The sequence below is a fragment of the Hakea prostrata genome, chromosome 2 (assembly GCF_041222555.1).
Source record: "Hakea prostrata isolate BN-2017 chromosome 2, UWA_Hpros_2, whole genome shotgun sequence".
Lineage (NCBI taxonomy): Eukaryota > Viridiplantae > Streptophyta > Magnoliopsida > Proteales > Proteaceae > Hakea > Hakea prostrata.
Genome location: NC_142601.1, coordinates 37377204 through 37400890, shown reverse-complemented (window position 1 = coordinate 37400890; position 23687 = coordinate 37377204). Strand labels below are relative to the sequence as shown.

Below are 23687 nucleotides of genomic sequence, written 5' to 3'. Positions count from 1 at the left end.
TTTTTTTTAAGTAATATAATAGGAAATAGCGGCGACGTGGGAATCAACTAATCAAGATAACGTTCTAAACCCAAAATGGACCGGATGGGTTGTTCCGGGGCGTTCACCCGATGTAGCAGTCGATACCACGAGATTGGTGTCGCAGAGTTCGCGATACGGGTTCGAATCGGGGGATTCATAATAAAGCTTCGCCGGTTCGCCTAGACAACAATGTCCGTTTCCTCAGTTACTCCAGCAGTCTGGCATATGATTAGCTAAAGTTCGATACTCACTAAGGCAGGGCAAATTTTAAAGCAGTAAAGTAAGCTACTGCTTCCTAGTTCGCAAATGCTGCCGAAGAAGCTCTGTGTTATTTGGATTCTGTTGGCTGTTTTAAGTCCGGCGTTGCAGGTAGGAGCCATTGGAGTGAGCTGGGGAACTTCTGATTCCCACCCTCTTCCACCTACCAAGGTGGTGGAGCTACTGAAATCCAATGACATCACTAAAGTGAAACTCTTAGATGCAGACCCACTTGTTCTTGGAGCTTTGTCAGGTTCTCGTATCGATGTCATGGTTGGCATTCCGAATTCGATGCTGAGAAATTTGAATTCATCAAAGAAGGCCGCTCAGAGTTGGGTGCACGATAATGTCACTCGATATTTTTCTAATGGTGGAGTTCAAATCGAGTAAGAATCACATTGCGCTGTCATTTGAGTTTGTTTTTCACTGTTTTCTTTGTTGCATTTGAACTCTTTCCTGGATTGCTTATGGTTTTTTCCCCTTCTTCTGAACTTGGATCTTTTGTGACATCTCTATGTTTTTCGTGGTCCGTTTCTTTCTGGTGCAGTTTTTTAACTTAAATTGTTTGTCATCCCTGTTGAGTATTGGCACCGGCTGCCCTAGTCGGACAATTGTCCTTTTATGGCAATGCAACCATATACGGTAATTATCTGTCGGAATATGGATGAAATTTTGTTCTCTCTAGCTTTAGGAAAACCCCTATATCATCCTTAGGATAAAATAAATAGTTTATCGTTTACATACCCTAGGGAGGGAGGCTTTTTTTCTTAAACTAAAAGAAAGACTTTGAGCCACATTTGACATGCTTTCATGGCTTTGTTGCTCGGGTGAATGTAGCTTAATATTTAGTATTCCTGCCCGCATGCATAAAATAACAATAAATAAATGCTGAAAATAAATTGCAGAAAGTAAATAACAAAGCAATAAAAGGAAAACGGAAACCTTAACCAAAGAGAGGCACGACTATAGGCATCATCGTGCCTCTCTTTGGTTAAGGTTTCCCTTTTCCTTTTATTGCTTTATGTTTGCTTTATTTTTCGTCTCAATTCGATCGCATTAGATTATTGGATTAGGACCGTTCGTTTAATTTAATTAATTAGTTAACAAATTTGAATCATTACACTCTCGCATTACCATTAAGAGGTTAAAATCTAAGTGGCATATCTCCGTGAGATCAACACGTTAGCTACACAATACTGTGCACTTGTGGTTATTTTTATTTTTCAAACAAGTTTTTTGGCGTACATGAGCTAGAATTGATTCTTTTGGGGCATGCCTAATACATGAGCTCCTACCTGGGGCGTATCCTAATGTAGGTAGTGATACCCCACTCTATATAGATGCTGTTCTCAACTTGAACCTATATTGGGCTTGTTTTACAAGGCTTATTGTCTGCTAGGCACAAAAATTCAGACATCCTAGTAGTATTTAGCCGATTTCCTTCTCTTGGCTTCATTGTTAATCTCCTACAAATTAGTAGTTGATTTCGGAATGTACTATTACTTAGTGTTAGCTTTCTCAAACCCATACCTATATGCTTCTTATTTTCTGTCACCAATTGATTTCCTGTCTTTCCACACTTTCTCAAATTCAATTTCAGCTTTTTGAGGTCTTTTGATTTTCCATTCTGCACTAGGCTTTGTTCTCCATGAACTTCTTTAACTTTTAGTTAGCATACAGAAGTCTTTCTATTCCGTGTTTTTAGTGGTCACTTGCTGAACACTTGATCATGAGTTCCAGTCCTGGAAGTAAGGTTGTGTATATTTGACCTTCCCAAGACCCTGCTAAACACAAGAGACTTGTGCACTTGGCATGGCTTTCTTTTTCTTTTAAATGGTGGCTTTTCTTGTTAATTATTTTATACCCTACAGTCTTTCCATTCCTGATCTGTTGCTATCCTTCCATTTTTGAGAGGATTGTTAGTTCATAGTAAGTGCATTTGGTAACGTAGTCTAGTCATTGAAAACAGGGAAATACCCCACTGACAGAGGAATTGGATATGTCCATTTTCATGTGTAGCAGGGAAGGAACAAGGCAAAGACAATATAAAAAGGTCCTTCCACTGAGAATTCCTTCATTCTCCTGTTGATATGGGATGGCCACTGTTCACAAGTGAGAATCTGAGAATCCAATCACTTAGGGCATCCCCTTAACCCCAACACTAAAGTATGTTGCAAGTTGCAAAGAAGGTCTGATGCAAAATAGTCCTCCCTGGAACTCTTATACTCAAAAGAATGGAAACCTGATGGACTTGTCCTCTAAATTCTTTTAAAAATTTTCTGAGAACTATGCGATGTACATAGTCATGGATGGACCAATATGCCATTGTTTTTTTAATCTCTCCATTGTTCCTAGACTATTGCTGTTAAATAGTAGAAGGTGGATATCATATTATTCTAGATTGGACTAGGATAACCATGTAGGTGACAGCTTGGTTATTTGGAGAAGTGAGAGGCAGACTGTTGTGGCCTAGTCTATTGTAGAAGTTGAGTTTAGAGCCACGGCCCACAATATATGGGAATTTCTATGGTTAAAAGGATTAAGATATTTGTTTGAGTATCAAGGTGCCTATGCAGTTATATGTCGATCGAAACCTGCATGCATTGCTTACAATCTATCCACCATGACAGATGGAGGTTGATTGTCATTTTCATCAAGGAAAAAAGATTGAAACTGACATTGTCTGCATTTCCTTTGTTTGTTAGGAAGCCAATTGGAATAGGGTTTAAGTACTAAAACCTTTATTGTTCAAATGTTAACAAGTTGGGCATCATTGATATCTATGCAACTACTTAAGGGGTAGTGTTGTGTAATTCAGGTAAAATGGTAGATATGTCCATAAGATATTTTTATGTACATTCGTGGATCAGATTTTTCTGTTTTCCTTGTATTCATCTCGTATTATTAATTTTTAACCCAAAAAACGTGTTTTTATAACTAAAGTTTGGCTTATCACATTGATACGAGCATGGTAAAAAATTCAAGGGAAACTCAAGTTTCGACCAGGTGAAAATGGGAAACTTAGGTGGAAACTTGGGAAATTTTGAGGAAACCGAGGACTTTTTCGTACAAGTTTCAGCAGATTTTAAAGAGTATTTTGGGGTGGGATTTCTGTATTTAAGCTAATTAGAGTATAAATAACATATTGGTTGTATTTTGCTAAAAAAAATAATGTAGATATCTCATTCAATGTACATAACATCAATGTAGAGTTGTCCGAAAAGTACATTATAAACTTAACTACTTAAGCACATAACATTCAATATATAATTTCCAACTTCAAAATAGTTGACAATAAAAGGAAAATACAACTTAGTGCTAAGAGGAGTGCCAAGAGTGGATTCATCCTGTGAGATGAGTAGTACTATGCCTATAACATCCTCTCCTCCAACCAACGAACATAGACATCCCATGACATTTTATGCTTATGGTTGTCAAGGTAATCGACAACTGTAACTTTATGAGTCTGGTCATCAACATGCTTAAGATAACTAGCCTGAGGGAATATGCACTTTTGATAGGGAAGTCCTGATGGAGGGGGTATTTGTCGTGGTATTTGGGGAAACATGAAATAAACAAAAAAATTGAAAATTCGGGAAAGCTACAAAAGTTACAGGAAAAGTCCCAAGTTTCCACGAAATTTCCCAGGTTTCCACGAAATTTTCCAATTTTCCACAAAATTTCCCAAGTTTCCCACGAAATTTGGGAATTTTTTTTCTCATGAACTAGCTGGTCCAACTGGGTTGAACCAAGTTTCGACAGGTTTCGAGGTTTCAACAAGTTTCGACAAAATTTCGACAGTTTCGATCAAAACTGGATTTTTTTCGGTCCTCATGAGTTTCGTTTCACATTTTCCAAAATGCGAAATTTCGAGTGAAATTCAAAATTTCGCACATTTCGACCGAATTTTGTACCATGGATACGAGTTAGATTCCCTAAGTATTCTTCTACTAGGCTTCTCTCTTATCAGCCATCAAAGCTTGTGAAATTCTCAAGTTTCAAAAATCTCAATGAAAAAGAATATCTCCTAAAGTTGCTTTTTCTGGGATTTTATCCTGTTTTCTTGAAGACCAGACTATCTACCACTTCACCATATGATGTTGCTGTTTCATGAGGAATGCTTGAACTTATCTAAATGGAGACTTGAGCCGACTTGGGTCACTTTTTGGTGGATCTTCCTCTTTTGGGCTACCCAAAATCCCTGCAAATGCTCTGCTTTCCTGAATTTTCTTTATTGTGTTTTTGGTAACCTTCTAATTTTTGTTCCTGTGTGCTAATCAATCTGTTCATTTGGTGTTTGACTTCCCCTACCAAGTACACCTTTCGGTCCTCTTATAGCAGCATACCTTGCTGACTAGTTTTTGGCTTGTCATCAACCGGCACCAATAAATTACTGATTTTAAAGTCTTTTGAGTAACCATTGATGACCTATAAGTTCTGCACTTGTCTCTAGAACAGCATGCTAATGTTATTGCTTGTTTGAAGATCTCTTAACCTATTTGAAGGATCGTTTGATCATTGTTTGAAGTCTTTTTAGTGATTGGGAGACCACCCCCCCCCCCCATAAAAAATAAAAAAAAACTTGTGGCTATTCTATCTGTCTTGGTTTTCACAGACCTAGATTGGATATGAGTGCTGTTTTATCCAGCTGATCATTAGCAACTTCTGGGATCTGAATCCCCTAGCCAATGAGGTCCTTCACTTATCGTTTCAGGTCTTGCTGACCTATTAATGTCCGAAAAACTAAAATCACCTAATTCTGAGTTTTTTTTAGATTGTGTTCTTTAAGAATACCACTGCCAGCCATTGCTGGCCTGCTTCTGCTCTTATCAGCTGCAGCTAGTGCATATTGTTATTTTTGATAGATTATACTTTCCGCCGTTGCTTCTACTACTACATGTGTAATCATTATTTATCCCATTAGTGAGATTGGAAATGATTTCTTAGGATCTGACTTGCTTGGGAATTGTTTGTACCATGAAGGAGTGCATTGGGAATTATTTGGATTCGGTTGTTATTTTACTTTTGCTTACTGGAACTTTTTGAGTGATGCTCATCCTTTGATATGCTGATAATTGGCAGTCATTATTTCTCCATGTTTAATGTTGTATGTGAGAGGGAGATTGATAACTTATTCTCTATCTGCTTAAGGACTATTTATAGATTAGTGTTTATTCCATCTGCTCAAGACTTGTATCTGAAGGTAGGTATTCTGCAATAACAACTACCTACTTGATCTGCAGTTACTTATGCTTCCCATCTAGATTGCAGCAACCAACACTGCCTATTTATCACTTGAAAACTCTATTCGAAACTCTATCTCTACCTTGCTTTGAGCTAAATAATTCTTAATGCATGTGTTTGGGAATTATAGTTCATGCCCAAGGGCAATTTGGTCATTCCATAAGTGGGTGGTTACAAGAGTACAAGTAGGTAACCACCACCTCCCTCTCTGAGTAACTAACAGTTCTGTGTGTGAGAATTGTTTGCTCTCTTGGAATGCAAGAGAGTCTCTGACTCTTTGTGTGGACTCTCTCTGATCGATCTCTCTATTGGAACACTGATCCACAACGGTACTTGGGTCATGGATTTGCATTCTCTTTCCTTGTGATCAAGAATCATCCAGTGAAGAAGAAGTCAACGATTGTATAGGGCAACATCTCCTTCAAAGGATTCAATCCATTTTTTTGCTGCGTATTCGTCGGTTGAGAATCCAGGTTAGATTTCTCTTTTCTATTTTTATATTGTGGATTCTTGAAATCCCCCTATATTATTGGAAACCAACATTGGCATCAGAGCCACGATTTTTGGGTTACCCTCGAATCGTTGGTTTTGGTTTCTTAGGTTGTTAATCCATGGATCCAATGTTCACTTTTTTCTAATTTGGAACCTTATACTGTTAACTAGTAATGAATAATCTATGTTTGTTTTGTACGAATGAATGGATGATTTTTTTAAATTTTTTTTAATTCAACCATTAGTGGAAGAAATTATTAGGGTTGTCTAATGTGCATTAGATTTGTTAATTCATGAAAGAAACTATTTTTGAACAATTTTCAGGAGTCTTTCATGTGGGTTTTATGTGTTAAATGATGAAAATTGAGAATCTAGTCTTGTGTAGACTCTTCAGATCTGTTTTTGAAAGACAGAATTGTGTTTTTCGTCCAAACAGTGTGTCATTTGGTATAAGACGGAGCACTAGACGGCAGCCCTGTAAGTATGAAAGCATCACAGAGCCAGACGGTGAGCCGTTTAGTGATTCGTCTAGGGCAGATGGTGATCTGTCTGGACATCAGAAATCAGACAATTTGAGTGATGTTTGGACAACTGAAGCCTGAAGGCATAGAAGCCTAATAGGCCAAGTGGGAGCTATTCAGGTAGAAGTGTTCTTCATGAACCACCTCATAGCATGTACATAAGCATGATTTTGTGTCTTTGTTTTTGGGCTTCTATAGTGTGATTTATTCTGTATTTTATTTGGTTCTTTTAATTGTGAAATCATGCTTCTAGCATGAAATGAAACTAATGTAAGAAACCTATTGTATGAGAATTTGATTGCTTATTCAATAGGTTAACCATGCTAGTGTGATTTTCTTGCTGCTTATGTTTTATGTTAGGACTCATTCTTGTTTATATTGTCCCTAGTTCATATGGCTGCTACAAAGAGTATTGTTGTTGATCTCACTAAGGGAGATAAGCTTAATGAGAGGAATTATGACCTTTAGCACCGTAATGTACAATATCTTTTGGAAGAGTAGGACATGCTGGAAACCAGAAACAACATCATGTCCCCACTTGAGGAAGGTACCTCTGCACAACATTGCAGGGACCTTGAGGCCTACAATGCTTGGAAAGAAAGGACCGGGTAGCTTGTATCATAATACTAAGCTCTATGAGGGATAACTTGATGCTTCAGTTTGAGAAGCACCAGACTGCAAAATCCCTATGGGAGGCCATTAAGTTCTAATATAGAGGGACTTATACCACAAAGGGGCGCCAAGTCGGACTTGCTTTTGATGGTTATAAGATGCGCTAGGGACTATGAGGTAGCATATAACCACAATGTTTGATGTGATAAGCGAGTTGAGCGCATATGGGCTCCAAAAAACCGATGAGGAGCAAGTCTCAGCTGTCTTCAGGTAATTGCCTAAGTTTTGGGAGCATATGAAGGTCTTTTTGACTCATGTTGATGATGTCAAGATGTTTGACCAAGCTACCAAACACCTTGAGCTGGAGGAGGATCACATGTTTGCTTATGCCCCTCACACTGTGGTATTTGTTGTTGAAGCTAGCATCAGCAAGGGTGCAAGTTTTAAGCATAAGAAGAACAAAGCTCAACAGTCCAAGCAAGGGAATAAGGGTGGGAATGTAAACAAGGTTGGTCCTAAACATTCTAGGGGGATCAGAGGAGACAAAAGGAAATCACTTGTGATTTGCTACATTTGTCAGAAGCCTAGTCACTTTGCTCGTGATTGCACTGAGTAGGAGGTACATACTTCGTGTTATCCCTTATCTTGTTATGTTATAAGCACTTCGATGCTTGTTGAATTAACTCTTTTGTGGTTTGTTGATTCAAGTGCGACCTAGCACATAGCAAGGGAACGTTTGGGCTTGGTGGAATATCGTTGTATTCCAAGAGAAAGTAGAAGACTAAACATGAGGAACAACACTAGTGTGGAGGTCCTTGGTGATGGCACATGCAAATTAGTTTTGTAGGGTGGCCGGACATTGTTGCTCCATGACATGCTGCATGCTCCAAAGATATGGCGGTCTTGTTTCCGTCATTATGCTACTTAGAAATGGTTTTAGGATTGTATTTTAGAATAATCCAGTGGTTTTATATCTAGGTGATACTATTTATGGTAGTGGTTTTCTTTAGAACAATTTTATTCTATTGGTTACATTTGATGATTTATATAATTCTAGTAGTGTTTTTGTGTGCCATAATGTTGTACATTGATTCTGTTACATGGCATGCTAGACTAAGACATATTGGCCTAGATCGGATGAACAAGTTGGCAAGGGAGCGCTTATTAGGCTAGGGTCCTCTATCTGAGTTACCCATATGAATCATGTCTAGCTAGAAAAGCAATAAGAAAACCATTCAAAAAGGCTGAAGGGCCATTTAGAGCTTATCTATTATAATATTTATGGGCCTATAAATGTGCGTACTAGGAAGGGACACTTTTCTCTTCACATTTATAAATGACTTTACACATTATAGTCATATTTATCTAATTTCTCACAAATTAGAAACTCTAGAATGTTTTAAGAAGTTCATGAGTTTGGTTGAGAATTAAGTAGATATAAGGATTAAAACTCTTAGAATGAATCCTTCTGATATGTTCAAAGAGTTGTGAGATGAAAAGGGGATATCTAGGCAACTTACTATTTTAAGGAGTCCACAACATAATGGGGTTGCTGAGAGGAGGAATAGAACATTGCTAGACATGGTCAGATTCATGATGGCGCAGGAAAACTTGCTGATCTTTTATTGGGGAGATGCTTTGCTAATTGCAGTTTATGTCCTTAATAGAGTCCCAACTAAATTGGTTCCTTCCATGCTATATGAGTTGTTGACCGAAAGGAAGTCGGATTTAAGTCACATGCGCAGATGGTGATGCATGACATATGTTCACTCTACTTTTCATCAATATGGAAAGTTGGGGTCCAGAGGGAGAGAGTGTATATTTGTGAGATACTGTGAACACTCTAAGGGCCATGTCTTTATTGGATTATATGAGAGTTAGAGAAGGATGCAACTTAATTCCAGGGACATGACATTCTTGGAAAATGATTTCCATCTTTTGTAAAAGCTAACAAAGAATCATTGAAATTCTTTAAAATGCAGGATAGAGATCTAGCCACTCTAGGGACGCAGATTCTGGATAATGAACTTAGGGTTCATCCAGAAGATCCTAGCTAAGGGCTACACCCAAAGAGAGGGCATGGATTATGAAGAAACTTTTTTCCCCTATGGTCAGGTCTCCTCTATCCGCCTTATATTAGCCATTGTTACTCAGGTGAACTTAGAGCTTCACCAAATGGATGTAAATGCTATTTTTCTCAATGGAGAACTTGAGGAAGAGATCTATATGGATCAACCTGAAAGCTTTGAAGCCAAGGAACTAGAGCACAAAGTGTGTAGACTCAAAAGGTCCATATATGGCTTAAAGCAAGCATCTAAATAATGAAATATTCACTTCCGCCATGCTATGATGGAAAATGGTTTATCCATGCTTGAGGAAGATTATTTTGTTTACACTAAGAGATTCGATGGTATATTTATCATTTTAACTTTGTATGTAGGTGACATACTTATGGCTGGCAATAGCAAGGAGCTGTTGGAATCCATTAAGAAATGGTTGTCTTCCATATTCGATATGATAGACATGGGTGAAGCAAGCTATGTGTTTGGTGTCAAGATTGTCAGAGATGGGTAGAGACTTATGTTGACAATATCTTGAAGAAATCCCAAATGCAAAATTGCAAACCGATAGATACTTCGGTTGAGAAGGGTTTGCATTTAAAGCATTGATATGGGTCTTAAGACTCTAGAGGAAAAAGCCAAGATGGAAAAAGTTCCATATTCTAGTTCTATGGGTAGCCTTATGTGTGCTATGATGTGTACCAAGTTGGATATTTGTTATGCGGTGGATTTGGTTAGTCGGTATCAATCAAACCCCTGCATAAAGCATTAGAAAGCAGTGAAGAGGATATTAAGATATCTCAGAGGAACGAGTAACTACATGTTGTGTTACTAAGGATCGGATTTGTGGTTGGTTAGCTATAGCAATGCCGACTAGGTTGGAGATATTGATGAGCACAAATCAACCTCTAGATATGCTTTATTGCTAAATAATGGAGCCATTTCATAGAGTAGCAAGAAGTAGACTTGCATAGCACTGTTGACCATAGAAGCAGAGTAAGTGGCATGCTCGGCTGCAGTGTAAGAGGTTGTTTGGTTAAGGAGTTTCCTACAACATATTGGGCTTGTTTGGTTTAGTGTTCTGTGATAGTATGACAACTCTTAGTTATGTCAAAGAACCCAAGTATCATTAGAAGACCAAACATATACAAAGTGACTTAAGTGAGATATCATTTTATTAAAGACATTGTAAGTAGAAAGGAAATTTTACTTAGGCACATATCTACTAGTTAGATGGTAGTTGACCCTCTTACTAAACCTATAACCAAGGATGTTTTTGTTTCTTATGTTAAATCCTTGAGCTTGCATAGATTGTGATATGTACATGTACTGAAACTTTCTTATTTTTGAGTAATATGAGTTATATCTAGCCTTTTATTTTTCCACTTTCTTCGTGATTGTGTTTTTTTAGAATAAAACTTGATAATGTTAATAGGAATGAGAATGGCTCATTCACACGAGCATCCCCCTCTGGTGATTTTAGAAGCGAGTAGAGGTGAAACGGATTGTGAATGACTTTGTGTAAGTCGATGCATAATTGAGTTATCGCTTTCATTTTGGAATCAAGATGAGATTCTTTATGGTGAAAAGAATCGACATGAATGTTCCCCCCATTTATGTAATCTTTAGAAGCTAAGTGCGAGTACTTTATGTGGTGCTAGCATAGCGACAATAAAGAAACTCAGGTTAGGCGCAAATTGTGCGACTTGACTAGAACCTGTATGGTGTTGGGAGAGTCATACATTTTATATTATAAAGAGTGGTCCACCATAGCACTATGTCATACTACGTGTGCTTTGCGACATTGGGAGATGAGAAGATGGATCCTTACTCCTTCATTGTGTGAGTCTCGGACTTTGTGGTCCATTGGTGTCCTTAGTGACTTTTGACAACATCATGAAAGGAGGGGTTGATGTGGACCATGTGGCTACTTTGGGATGTTACTTATGGTTATGATTGATTTGATCTCAAGGGGCATTGCCGGGAATGGAGTCAATCCCAAGTGTGGTGGTGATTTGGGGCAAAAGGAAGGTTGGATTCAACTACACTTCAAAAGTGTTTGCTAGCTCTAGCTAGATTAGTTATAGTAGAAAACATTTTTAAGGACAAAAATGTGATATCGCGGAGGGATTGAGATACCTTTTGTTTGGTGAGTTTGAATAAACCTGGACACTGTGGTATACTAATGCATATTTCATTATGTTTTTCTTTGGGTGATGCTACTATTCTGGCCTTCTTATGAGGGTTTCTAGTTTAGGGCTCCCGAGTGCAGGTATATCACCGGTTGGACGGCCCATTTACTAGTATGATTTGTGGATGTTGGCATCCGGGACACAAGTGGTTCATGTATCCGGGATACATCGTGAGGAGATCGAGATATATATATATATATATATATATATATATATATATATATATATATATATATATATATATATATATATATATATATATATATATATATATATATATATATATAAAGAAAGAAATCCTCTATGTGAACTCTCTCTACTCAATCTCTCCGTTGGACCATTGGTCCACCACGGTACTTGGATCGTGGATTCACCTTCTCTTTCCTCTTGATCGAAAATCATCTGGTGAAGAAGAAAAAGTCAACGATTTTGTAGGGCAGCATTTCCTTCAAAGGATTCGATCTGTTTTTTGGTTGCGTATTTGTCGTTCAAGAATCCAGCTCAGATTCCTCTTTTTTTATTTTTATATTGTGGATTCTTGAACCCCTCTATATTATTCAAAACCAACAGCCTGCCTTTGTTACAAAGCACTTATCTATAGATATTGAAGTTACACTTTATGCCTGTCAGGTCTTACCTCTTTAAGTGTAGCCATTGGAGGTGCTATACTTTTGAGACAATGACTATTTACTACTACTGGCATTATTTGGATAGTGCATTCTCACTTGTACTTATGGTTCAAGTTTTGCAGAAATTTGGGCAAAACCTTGTGAAATTTCGGTTCGGTTTCTCCCAACACAGAGATGAAACTTGCTAGGAGTTTTAAAATTCTTGGATTTTGGTTGGTTCTATTGACTTGGTTTGACCATTTCAGTCTAAAAAGAGGCTTCTTTTCACCTGTTTGGACAAGATTCATAAAATTTCACAGATCCTGTCTCCATCATTTCCCCTGTTTCGACCATCTCAAGCTTCCCAGTGGCATTTTCATAGAAAAACTTCCGTTTCTCTTGCAAATCCATCTATTCCTTAGTGATTCTTCCTCCCATTTGCTGGATTGAGGTGGATTAAAGCTCGTTTGAAGAAAGATATGTTTGTGGTTCTCTGAATCTTTTTATTTTTGATAGTTGACCCATCAATACATGTTAGTTCTTGTTCAGATCAATGTATGTCTAGTTTAGGGACCTGATTATGGACCCTTGTGTATCTTAATTTAATATATGTATAACTTCATCTTCTTTGTCACAGGATGTTGACTGTATTATTCATTTAAAGTACATTAGATTTCAACTCTTTGTATTTGTCAGTACGGAGTAAAAAAAGGACAAACCTGATGCTGAAGGCTTCTTTACAAGCAGAGTCAATAACGGATTATGTCTCTAAATTAGTAGGATATGAATTAGTACTTTTCATTGATTTTATTTTTATACAAAACAGCTCATTCGTTGTGTTTAGAAGCGCCTTTAAATAAGGTGTAAAAAAATCAGCTCAAAAAGAACCCAATTAGGGCCGAAATTAAGTACTGAAATTTCCAGGAAAATCCCCTGGTGTTGCCCCATCTCACCGTTCTTGGTTTCTGGCTGGCCGAAACCGGCCTCGAAAGCGAGATCTTGAACTTTGCTTGTACTAAAATCTATTAGTTACTCACCCAATTTTTTTTTATTCATTAGCTTGGTTAGGCATTGTTAATGGGCTAATGGCAAAGGTATGCGACAAATTCCTGGCGTTAGAGTACTAGCTCAATCATAGTTATCAAGATATCAGCTGTCCAAGGGGCCTTCCTGGTTCAACATTTTAGTCTGTTTTATAACTTGTTTGATGCAATAAGATGATTGACTTGGATGCCTAGACATCACTTCGGACAATTTGGCATTGCTTTGGATTAGTAGATGTCACCTTGTGGCTTCACGAGAGCGTGGCTTACATGATATCAATAGTAGTGTGTCATTTAATGAGTTTACTTGATTTATGGATGTTTGTTTGCTTTTATTATGTGTTGGTTGTCACATATTAGGTCATTACTAATATAATAGTATCATATTGCATTTATATGGCTTCTATGTTGCATATAAGCATCTTTATATGAAATTGTCATTGCCAGACTAAAATATTCTCTCCTCACCCCCGTCCCCCCCCCCCCCTCCCCAAAAAAAAATGTTTTGGATCTCCTAGTTGCCTCGACAACTGTGAGTGCAGGAATTAAGAGTTTTAATCTTTGAGCATAGTCTTCTGTTGTTCTAGCTTAGAACTCCTATGATTCCTTAATGCCAATGAGCATCTCCAAGTCTAGATCTGGACTATTATGTTGAGTCCACCTTCTCCCACTATTTTTCTTTACTGTCTATTTGTTTAACAGTTTCTTCCTTGCTTCTCTATTGGTTAATGGATAGTGGCTTCTATGAAGATTGAGTTATGCATGGCATTTATGTTATTGTGCATTCACATTTGCCCTAGCTGATAGTGGGAACTGGGGCTTCTTCATGACTCTCGAGTCAGTGTATATGGTTTTGTAGGTGATCTGAAACTGCATTCAATTGAAATCTTCCATGGGTAAAGTATGAGGTCCAAATATTCTGCCATGGAGATGGGAGTCATTAGAAGGAGAACAGGGGAAGAACTGGTTTCCTTAGAATCTTCTTGTAAACTTTATTTTTTGGTTGTCTATCCTTTGCACTTTAAATTCTTAACCTGTGGGTGCAGTTAATTTCAATTTTTTTGCAGTAAGGAAACTCAAATTCCAGCCCATACCATAATCTCTATTTTTTTTTTTTTTTTGCTTCAAAAAATCTTCCTGCTCTTATGTAGCCATTATAAAAGAGACTCTGAGAGTAATCTTCCATCAGAAAAACTTCCGGAGATGCAATGCTTTGAGTATGTTGTTTTATTGTTGTGGCTACCATGAGTTCTTGTGTTTTGGTGTCATACTAAGCCAGACATTGGAAAAGGAGGCTTGGAATGTGTTGGTAAAACTCTATATCTCTATTCTAGAAATAGATGGGAGAAAGATCCTTTCATGGATTCGCTTTTCCCAATATAGAATTATCGCATCAGAAGTAAATTGGATTCTACGTCCTCGTTCCTCCACGAAATCGTCACCAGTAAATTTCCACAATCACGAGGAAAGGGAATTTCCACAACCTAAATGCCGTGTGGATGGAAGAAAGTTGAGACCAAAACTAAGGAGAAGAAGATCCTCAAAAGCCTTCTCCTTCCTGTGTTTCTTGGAGAGAGAGAGAGAGAGAGAGAGAGCCGCCTTTCAGAAATCTCACTTATCCGTAATGCAATCACTTACTCAATTATACGGTGGTTACCAAAATATATAACCCTATATTTTGTAACCGCCTAAAAGTGAGTTTCCAATTTTGCCCTTACCAAAATATATAACCCTATATTTTGTGACCGCCTAAAAGTGAGTTTCCAATTTTTCCCTTGGGCATATTATTATTAATAAATGCCAACATCTCCCAGTTGCACAAGGGCAAGTGTTAATTTCTCTGTCACAATGTGTCCCAAACACATGTATATCCCAGATATACACATTTTGATCTCCCTACTATGTATCCCGATACATAGACCACTTGTGTCTCAGACACCAACATCCACAAGTCATACTGGCAAATGAGGTGTTCGACCAGTGATATACGTGCACATGAGCCCCAAACTAGAAACCTTCCTAGAAGGCCAGAATGGCACATCACTCAAAGAAACACATCAAATAAGCATTAGTATACCATAGTGTCTTAGGTTTATTCAAACTCACTAGAAAAAAGGTATCTCGATTCCTTTGAGAGATCACTTTCTTGTCCTTAAAATGTTCACTACTGTGACAAATATAGCTGGCGCTAGCAAACACTTTTAGGGTGCAGTTGAATCAAACATTTCCTTTCGCCCCAGACCATCACTACACTTGGGATGGACTCCTTTCCCGGTAATGCCCCTTTAGGTCGAATCAATCATGATCATAGGTAACACCCCAAAGTAACCACATCAACCCCTCGTTTCATGATGTCGTCAAAAGTCACTAAGGACACTCACACAATGAAAGGAGCAAGGATTCATCCTCTCATGTCCAGTGATCGCTAAGCACAAATAGTATGATATACGTGCTATGGTGGAGCATTTTATGCACAACAGAATGTATGTCTCTCCCAACACCATACATGTCTTAGTCTAGTCGCAACCTCTTGCGCCTTACCCGAGTTTCTTTATTGTCGCTATCCTAGCGCCATATAAGTACTCACACCTAGCTTCTATAGGCGACATGAATAGTGGGAACATTCATTTTGATTCTCTTCACAATAGAGAAACTCATCTTGATTCCAAATCCAGACGACAACATGATTATGAATTGACCTACACAAGGTCATTCACAATCCGTCTCATCTCTGCTCGCCTCCAAAGCGCCAGAGGCAAATGCTCGTGTGAGCGAACCATTCTTATGCCTGTTGACATATCACGTTTTATGTTAGAAGAACACAATCACATAAAAAGTGGGGAAAAAAATGCTGGAATGAATTCATATTACTCAATACTAATAAAGTTTCAGTACAAAAATAAGTCACAATCTACGCAAGCCCAAGGACTTTACATGAGAAATAAAAACATCATTGGCTATAGCTTTGGTAAGAGGGTCAGCTACCATCTGACTAATAGATATGTGCTTAAGTACAACTTTCTTCCTTGCTATAATGTCTCTAACAAAATGATATCTCACTTGTATATGTTTTGTCTTCCCATAATACTTGGGGTCCTTGATATAACTAAAAGCTGTCGTACTATCACAGAAGACAAAGGCAGGCTCTTTGGATGTTAACACAAATCCAATATGTTGTAGGAATCTCCTCAACTAAACAGCCTCATATACTGTAGTTGAGCATGCCACATACTCGCTTCCATGGTCGGACAGTGATATACAAGTCTGCTTTTTACTACACCACGAAATAGCCCCGCCATTCAGCAAGAAAGCATATTCAAAGGTTGATTTGCGCTCATCAATGTCTCCAGCCCAGTTGGCATTGCTATAGCCAACCAATCACAAATTCGATCATTGGTAACACAACATGTAGTTACTCGTTCCTCTGAGATATCTCAATACCCTCTTGACTGCTTTTCAATGCTCTATGCCTAGGTTTGATTGGTACCGACTAACCAAACCCACTGCATAACAAATATCCGGCCTAGTACACATCATAGCGTACATAAGGCTAACCACAACACTGGAATATGGAACTTTTTCCATCTTGGTTTTCTCCTATGGAGTCTTATGACTCATGTCAAGGCTCAAATGCAAACCCTTCTCCACTGGAGTATCTATTGGTTTGTAGTTGTGCATCTGGTATCTCGTCAAGACACTGTCAATATAGGTCTCTTGAGATAAACCCAGCAATCTCTTTAGCCTATTTCCTAACAATCTTGACACCAATCACATAGTTTGCTTCACCCATGTCCTTTATATCAAATACAGAGGACAACTATTTCTTAATGTTTCCAATATCTCCTTGCTATTGCTAGCCATGAGTATGTCATCTACATACAATGTTAGAATGACATAATTTCCATCAGATCACTTGGTATAAACACAGTGGTCTTCCTCAAGCATGGAAAAACCATTTTCCATCATAGCTTGGTGGAAGCGCACATTCCACTGTTTAAATGCTTGCTTTAAGCCATGTATGGATTTCTTGAGCTTGCACACTTTGCGCTCTAGTTCATTAGATTCAAAGCCTTGAGGTTGATCCATATAGATCTCTTCCTCAAATTCTCCATTGAGAAAAGTAGTCTTTACATCCATCTGATGAAGCTCCAAGTCCAACTGAGCAACAATGCCTAATATAAGGTAGATGAAGGCAAAACAAACCATAGGGGGAAAAGTTTTTTCATAATCAACGCCCTCTCGTTGGGTGTAGCCCTTAGTCACTAAACGAGTCTTGAATCTCTCAATAGATCCATCTGCCTTTCTCTTGATCTTGAGAACCCACTTGTTCCCAATTGCCTTTCGGCCCGGCGGTAAGTCAACCAAGTCCCAAACATGATTGACTTTCATTAACTCCAACTCTTCCTTTATCGCTTTTAACCATTCCTTTGAGCTTGTTCCTGCGAGAGCTTCCTGCACGCTCTTTGGTTCATGCTCATCGACTGGAGTCATCTCACAGTCAGTCTCTTCAGGAGCTACTATATAGGCTTCATCCTCTATATCGAAACGTCAACGAGGAACTAACCGGCGCTCACTACTGCGCAAGTGCATGTTAGATTGCTCACCCTCTGATGGAGCTATCACATCTGCACTCCCACTCCCACTCCCACTAGGATCTTCTAGATGAACCCCAGGTTCATTATCCAGAATCTGAATCCCTGGAGTGACAAGATCACTATCTTGTATCTCAAAGAATTCCAATGATTCTTTGTTAACTCCTGCAGGAGATGGAAAATCATAGACTCAAGTTTCGTTATCCTCTCACTCTCATCTAGCCTAATAAAGACATGGCCCTTCGAGAGTTCAGAATATCTTACAAAGATACACTTTCTTTCTCTTGGTTAAAGCTTCCCATATTGGTGAGAGGTAGAGTGAACATATGCTGCACATTCCCATGCGTGCAAGTAACTCAAATCTGGCTTCCTTCCAGTCCACAACTCATATGGTGTGGAAGGAACCAATTTGGTTGGAACCCTGTTGAGGATATAAGCTACAATCAGCAAAACATCTCCCCAATAAGAGATGGGTAGATTTTCCTGCGCCATTATGGATCTCACCATGTCTAGCAATGTTCTATTCCTCCTCTCAGCAACCCCATTTTGCTGTGGAGTCCCTGGAATAGTAAGTTGCCTAGATATCCTCGTTTCATCACACAACCCTTTGAACATATCGGAGAGATACTCTCGATCTCTATCCGTTCTAAGAGTTTTAATCATTTTATCTAACTGGTTCTCAATTAAGCTCATGAATTTCTTAAAACATTCTAGAGCTTTTGACTTATGAGAAATTAGATAAATGTGACCATACCGTGTATAGTCATCTATAAATGTGATGAAATAAGCCTGTCCTTTTCTAGTATGCACATTCATGGGTCCACACACATCTGAATGAATAAATTCTAGAGGAAGAGAGGCTCTCAAAGCCTTTTTGAATGGTTTCCTAGTTGCTTTCCCTGCTCGACATAACTCATAAGTTGGCAAATCAGATAGTGAACATTGGCTCAAGAGACCTTCTCTTGCCAACCTGTTCATCCTATCTAAGCCAATATGTCCTAGTCTAGCATGCCACATATTAGAATCAATACACAAAGTATCTTGGCAAACAAAAGCACTACTAGAATTAGATAAATAATCTATTGTATCTAATACGATAAAACCATTCTGAAGAAAACCGTAACCATAAACTGTATCACCTGGATACAAAACCAAAGAATTGTTCTAAAAAACAACCTTAAAACCATGCTTGATAAGAAAAATAACATAAACAAGATTCTTTCTAATCTCTGGAGCATGCAACATGTCATGGAATAACAGCGTTCGACCACCTCGCAAAACTACTTTGCACGTGTTAATGCCATGAACCTCCACACTTTAGCTGTTCCCCATTGTTATTCTTCTGCTTCCCTTTGGAACACGACGGTATTCCACGATGCTCGAGCGTTCCCTCGTTATGTATTTTGTCGCACCTTAATCAACAATCCATAAATGACTTAATTCAGTAAGCATAGTAGAATTTGTTACATAACAAGATGAGGTATAACACACAATACATACCTCCTGCTCAACGCAATCACGAGCAAAGTGACCAGGCTTTCGGCAATTAAAGCAAATCAAAGATGATTTCTTTTTGCCAGCATTAGTCCCCCTTGAACGCTTGAAGCCACTTTTGTTTCTGTTCCCACCCTTGTTACTTTGCCTGGAACGCTGAGGTTGAACTTTTTCCCTCTTGCGCTTAGAGCAAGCGCTTAGAGCCTGCACCCTTACTGGTGCTTGCTTCAGCAGCAAGTACTTCATTGGGAGGGGCATCAATCAACATTCGATCCTCATCCAGCTCAAGGTGCTTGGCAACTTAATCAAAAGTCTTGACATCATCGACATAAATAAAAAAGATTTTCATATGCTCCAAAGTCTTTGGCAGTGACTTGATTACTGTAGAGACTTGTTCCTCATCAGTCTTTTGGTGCCCACATGCGCTCAACTTACTTATCATGCTGGACATGATGGTAATGTGCTGCCTCATAGTGTGACCCTGGCACATCTTATAACCATAAAAAATGAGTCCGAGCTGGCAGCCTCTAGTGGTGGAAGTCCCTCCATACTGGAACTTCACAGCCTCCCACAAAGACTTTGTAGTCCTATGCTTCTCAAATTGAAGTATCAGGTCATCCCTCATAGAACTTAGGATATTAATCCTAGCTACCCTGTCTTTCCTCTTCCAAGCATTGTAAAGTTTAAGGTCTCGCGATGCTATGCAGTGGTACCTTCTTCAGGTGTGGACATGATCTGGTTTGTGGTTTCTAGCATTTCCTACTCTTACAGTAGATATTGTACCTTTCGGTGCCAAAGATCATAGTTTCTCTCATTCAATTTATCTCCCTTGGTGAGGTCAGCAACGATGCTCTTGGTAGCAACCATTTTAAACTAGAGACAATATATATATTAGATATTGTACCTTTCGGTGCCAAAGATCATAGTTTCTCTCATTCAATTTATCTCCCTTGGTGAGGTCAGCAACGATGCTCATGGTTGCTATATATATATATATATATATATATATATATATATATATATATATATATATATATATATAACATAAAACACAAGCAACAACAATTCACACTAGCATAGTCAACAAATGGGATAAGCATTTAAACCAAAAGAAATGCTAACAAACATTCAATCAAATTCTCATGCAAATCCACATTGATATATATACTAGTTTCATTCTATGCTAGAAGCATAATTAAATGACCCATAATCAAAACTGTTTTACTAAAATAAAACACCCAATCATGCTTATGCTATAAGGTGGTTCACACAGAATGCTTCTATCTCAATAGCTCTCACTTAGCCCCCTTAGGCTCTCAATGCCCAAACATCACTCAGAGTGTCGAGCTTCTGGTGTCCAGTAAGTTAGAAATACATTCTGAACTGGATAGACCATCGTTTCATAAACAATCTCCCAGACGGACTACCTTCTGGCCAGACAGACATTCCGTCTGGTCCTCTGCGACCAGACGGACGTCCGTCTGACCCGACTCACTATACGAATTACATATCCGAAAAAACGTAAAAAATATGTTTTTCACCCAAAAAATTCCCAAAAAACGCATTAAAAAAATCTAGCAATCATTATTAAAAAAAAAAAAAAAAAAAAAAAAAAAAAAATCTCATGAATCATCAATTCATGCACTTCTTTACAGAAGGGCAATTAACAAGGATCCTCCCACTTGAATTCGAACATAAAAAATAGTGTTTCTATCAAACCCTCGATCTCCCATGGGCTTCCATTAAACCTTGGATTCTCCATTGTGGGCTTTTATCAAACCCTCAATTTCCAATTGGATCCATTCAAGAAAAAACAAACAATTGAGATGAACAAAGAATCGTGGGAACTTGGGCTCTAATACCAATGTTGGTAAAACTCTATATTTCTATTCTAGAAATGGATGGGAGAAAGATCCTTACGTGGATTCGCTTTTCCCAATATATAATTATCGCAGCGGAAGTAAATTGGATTCTACGTCCTCATTCCTTCACGAAATCGTCACCGGTAAATTTCCACAATCACGAGGAAAGTGAATGGATTCCACAACCCAAATGCCGTGTGGAGGGAGAGAGAGAGAGCCGCCTTTCAAAAATCTCACGTATCCGTAATGCAATCACTTACTCAGTTATGCGGTGGTTACCAAAATATATAACCCTATATTTTGCCCTTGGGCATATTATTATTAATAAATGCCAACAACATGTTATTTAGTGTTTATTTTGTAAAGATATCCAGATGCGTTTACTCCTCATTTTGTTTATATACCTAATGCAGTAAAGTGGATGCCTACATTTTCTTTGTACATCATAAAGCTTTGTTGTGTTTTTGAAGTGTTGAAAGATATTTTCTCCAGGTACATTGCAGTTGGAGATGAACCATTCCTCAAAAGCTATGGGGAAGAATTCAAGCCCTTTGTTGTCGGAGCAGTGACTAACATCCAAATAGCTCTGATTGAGGCAAAGCTATCAGACAAGGTGAAAGTTGTTGTTCCATGCAGTTCAGATGCTTACCAGTCAGTATCCGGTCTGCCATCAGGGGGGCATTTCAGGCCTGACCTCAACAAAACCATGATTCAGCTCTTGACATTTCTGAGCAAGCATCATTCCCCTTTCTTCGTGAACATCCAGCCTTTCTTGGCCCTCCACCAAAACAGAAACATATCCCTTGATTTTGTGCTATTTAAAGCAACTGCACATCCGCTTAATGATGGCCATAAAGTGTACAAGAACAGCTTTGATGTCAGTTTTGATACTCTTGTTGCAGCATTATCTCAGATTGGATTTCCCAACATGGATATTGTTGTTGGGGGGATTGGATGGCCCACAGATGGAGCAGTGAATGCCTCCTCTGCCATTGCTCAGACCTTCATGAAAGGCCTTGTGGATCATCTTCAAAGTAAAGTGGGGACCCCACTCAGACCCAAGAATCCTCCAATGGAGACATACATCTTCAGCCTTCTAGATGAGGATCAAAGAAGTACAACCAACGGGAATTTTGAGAGGCACTGGGGCGTCTTCACTTTCGATGGTCAGGCAAAATACCAGATGGATTTAGGCCAAGGCTCCCGAAAACTCATCAATGCACATGGTGTTGAATACCTTCCAACCAAATGGTGTGTTGTGAACAACAACAAAGAAATGTCAAATGTCACCGCCATTGCACAAGATGCATGTTCTATTGCTGACTGCACAGTATTGTCTCCAGGAGGCTCTTGCTTCAATATCAGTTGGCCTGGGAATGTATCTTACATATTTAATAGCTACTATCAGCAGCACGACCAAAAGTCAGGCAGCTGTGATTTTGGTGGGCTGGGTTTGATCACAACTGTTGATCCTTCAATGGGAAATTGCAGGTTTGCCGTTGAGCTGCGCACTTCAATGTCAACTTCCCTAACTCGGAGTGTTCTTTGGTGGACATCTCTCCCAACTCTGTTGGTTTCAGTGTATTTGCTAGGACTTGCACAGTAGACCAGACTGGCACCGTAATCCTACGATCCTTTGTGGTAGCAACACAGCTTTTGATGTTGCTTCTATTCTACAGGTTGACTTGTAGGACTTGCCTCTCTGTAAAAGGTTAATGAGCTTCTCTAAATATCCAATGTTAGGTTTAAGTAGGGTGGAACAAGCATGTAATTCAGTTATCAAAGAAAACCGCGAGTTAGGTTGTGTGTTTATGTTTCTTCTTAGTGGTTGATGATTGGCTTTTACAAGTGTCCCCTCAAAAATGTCAAATGTCATCTACCATCATAGGGTTTACTCAATTGATAATGACCAACACTTCTTAGGCTCTTTTTGGTATCAATTCTCATTCTCTATTATGCCTATTTAAAATAAATAAGTACAAGAATTCATTTTTGGTCAAGAATGAAAAATGGTTTGGTGAATTTTATCGAAAATAAATTATGAAATGGAAAATAAGTTTGGTGTCAAGATAAAAAATTGTTAAAAATGATAGTAAACAAGTGAGAAAAGAAGGAAAAAGTATGGTTGTTATAAAAGAATGTGTATTGACTATTTTACCCTCATCTTACTTATAGAACTTTAAGTAAACTTACACAAATGAAGATAATGAAATTCTCATCATAATCCATAATGGACAAAAAGTTCATTATGGATTTTGGAGGTTTTTCTATTATTTTAAATAAAAATAAAATTCAAAATAGATGCCAAACAATTTAAAATAATGAAAATTTCTCATAATTGACAATGATAATTGATACCAAAAAGAGCCTTAGTAAAGAGGTCATGGGTTTGACTTCTTGATGGTATGTGTAATATCCCATTTCTAGTATATAAAATGTTCTCTCATACTCCCAAAAAGAATATGTTGTCAATTGTCCCTCCTTATTCTTTCAATTTTTATGTTTCCTCTATTGACTCGTCCAAGGGCTTGTTTGGTCATTCTCATTTTCTCATAAATTTTTTCTTTCTTTTTTGTGTTTTCGGTATGCATTTTTTTTTTGAGTAATCGTTTTCGGTATGCATTTAGAGTCATAGCGCATGAGGGTTAATTTAAATCTACACTTTTTCATCTTTATTAGAATGCAGAA

At 38.3% G+C, this 23687-nt stretch overlaps 1 protein-coding gene across 1 annotated transcript; it reads left to right on the top strand.

The window, feature by feature from the left end:
- The first annotated feature begins 227 nt into the window (after window positions 1-227).
- Window positions 228-23452, top strand: LOC149024294 (glucan endo-1,3-beta-glucosidase 9-like). Its single transcript, XM_089144599.1, has 3 exons — window positions 228-665; window positions 21492-22922; window positions 23373-23452. Exons 1-2 carry the CDS (start codon window positions 328-330, stop codon window positions 22603-22605), a joined length of 1452 nt encoding a protein of 483 aa, XP_089000725.1. The 5' UTR covers window positions 228-327; the 3' UTR covers window positions 22606-22922; window positions 23373-23452.
- The last annotated feature ends 235 nt before the right edge of the window (window positions 23453-23687 follow it).